At 47.9% G+C, this 2,500-nt stretch overlaps 1 protein-coding gene across 1 annotated transcript in view; it reads left to right on the forward strand.

Moving 5' to 3' along the window:
* b4galt1l (DP-Gal:betaGlcNAc beta 1,4- galactosyltransferase, polypeptide 1, like) overlaps positions 1-2,500 on the forward strand; it is an 11,053-nt gene that overhangs the window by 3,015 nt on the left and 5,538 nt on the right. Inside the window, exon 2 of the mRNA XM_062393210.1 lies at positions 658-893. Within this exon, the coding sequence (XP_062249194.1) occupies positions 658-893 (236 nt within the window). The remainder of the gene's footprint in view (positions 1-657; positions 894-2,500) is intronic.

Consider the following 2,500-nt stretch of genomic DNA (forward strand, 5'->3'; position numbering starts at 1 on the left):
GAGCTCAAAGGATCCGGTGGTTCTCTGAAGACCCTGGTCCTCCTCAGAGACTCGAACCCTCCACACCAGGCCCCAGGAGCAGGTCAGCTGTTCAGTGTTAGTTATTAGAAGTTAACCTAATCAAATCTAATCTTCCTCTTTGGGACAGACTCTGGTCTGAAGTGGTCTCAGTGACCTGAAGTGAAGTTGTCTTAGTTTGACCAGTAATGTTTGTTTTTCTGACCGAGGTCCATGTTTTCTCAGCTGACGCATGCACATGCACAAACACATGCACACGCACAAACACAAACACAAACACATGCACACGCACACAACCCATTTTCAGACATGGTCTCCGGAGACCATGGCAGCAGGAGATCTCTGCTCAGACTCACAATAACAACAAGCAGAGATCAGCTGTTATCACCACACTCTCTGGAAATCTTCCTCCGTGTCTTTTACGTGTGTGTCAGCACTTTTTCACCAATAAGTTTTCATTTTTGCATCTGTCACATGAAAGAAGCCCCCCCCCCCCCCCCCCCCCCAGTTTTTATGTTTCTCCACCGTGCAGTGTGAGTGTATTTAGCCATGTGATAGTTGTGTAGTCTGGAGCTAAAGGACAGATTACCTGTTGGACGTAGCTCAGGTGTTCACTGTGGTGCTGGTGTGTGTTCTCAGTGGGTCCCCTGAGGGTGGAGTTCACCACCTCCATCAGTCTGGAGCAGATAACGAAGAGCAACCCTAACCTGCAGCCGGGCGGACGCTTCAAACCCGAAGACTGCGAGGCGCTGCAGAAAGTCGCCATCATCATCCCGTTCCGCAACCGAGACGAGCACCTGAAGTACTGGCTCTACTACCTGCACCCCATCCTGCAGAGACAGCAGCTGGACTACGGAGTCTACGTCATCAACCAGGTACCGTGTGACGTCCACGTGTCCTAAGCTGCTCACACTGAACTCCTCAGCTTCCACCTGCAGGCCATGTCTGGAATCAGATTTACTGACCTGCAGCTAAACCGAGTGCTCTCCCCTGAAAAGGACCAGCTGCTCTGAAAGCCGCCTGAGCAATTTAGGGGGAGCTCAAAAAATACTTTACACTTTTTTGTCACTGATGATATTTTATTTAGGTACGTTAATATTCCAGAAATAAGAAAAAAATAATAGTAAATTTTCAATGTTGAGTGTTTATTTACTAGTCAATTATAATTTTTTTCAATGGTTGTTCTCCTTTTTATTATAAATATTTATTTTGAGTTTGTAGGTGTAGGCACGTAGAAAGCCTCTGAGCAGGGAGAGGTCTGCATCCCTCAGGGAGTTTCACAGGGGATAACCTGTTCTGCAGAAACCAGTCAGCAGGTTGCAGATCAGATTTCCTCACCTGACCTGGTTCTAAGGGCCTTGTCATGTTATTGGAACAGTCTCGATGTGACGTGTTCACAGAAACGTGATCTCCTGACAGCGGGAGCCGCATCCTGCAGGAGACGAGGCGTCACACAGATGGAGCCTCTTCTGGTTCTGATGGTTCTGATTGTTCTTGTGGTTCTGATCTCATGGTTCTGATGGTTCTCGTGGTTGTGATGAGCTCGTGGTTGTGATGGTTCATGAAGAAGCCAATCACTGACTCTTTATGTAACCAGATCAAAAATAACGGTGTTATCAGAAGCAACGTGGGCGTGTCATCACTGCCACCCAGCCGGTAGCCTTATCACTGCGGTGAGACACAGCCCCACAGCGGGATCAACAGATATGAGACACCGTGAACGAGCCAATCATTGATCCCGACGTTGAGGTGTCACCACGGGGACCCATCATGTCGTCCATCTTTATTTACAGTGTCTGGTGACACCTCGTGCTTCTGCGATCACATGATCAACAGAGCATGCTGGATGAACACATCAGGTGATGTGGATGATCAGGATGGAGTTAGTCTTGATTCACTAAACCACCTGTGTTGGTTCAGGTCTTGGTCACGTGATTAAGATGATCCAAACTACTTTAAACTCTTATTCTCTTAAAGTTTTCTTCTTCCTCCTCTTCTTACAGCTCTGTTTGTGTGTTTGTTTGTTTCTGACTCGAGTTCTTCTCTCTCTTGTCTGTGTCCTTCCTCTTCCTCCTCCGCCTCCTCCTCCTCCTCACCCTGCTTCTCACACGACCACACCCCCCGTCCCCCTCTTGCATGTTAGGCGTTTCTGACCAATGGCTGTGGTCACTGGAGACACTGGGACCCACCCCCTGCTGTGTCTCAGCCAATAGCAGCTGGAGTTGTCTGAGAGCTTCGCACTGGTAAACGTGCTTCTTTCTTCTTTTTCTTCTGCCTTAACTGTTTTAAGTGTTTCGACAGGATTTGATCTGCAGTTTAACTTCCTGTCACACACGTTAACTGTGTGTTAACCACTGGTTAGCTGCACGTTCACTCCTGGTTAACAGCAAGTTAGGTGAGCGTTAGCTGCACATGATACATGTTAACATGTCGGTCAGGTTACCAACCCCAGACTGTGTGAACTCATCTTAACTAACCTCTC

This window comes from Platichthys flesus, chromosome 8, assembly GCF_949316205.1.
Source record: "Platichthys flesus chromosome 8, fPlaFle2.1, whole genome shotgun sequence".
NCBI classification, from domain to species: Eukaryota; Metazoa; Chordata; class Actinopteri; order Pleuronectiformes; family Pleuronectidae; genus Platichthys; species Platichthys flesus.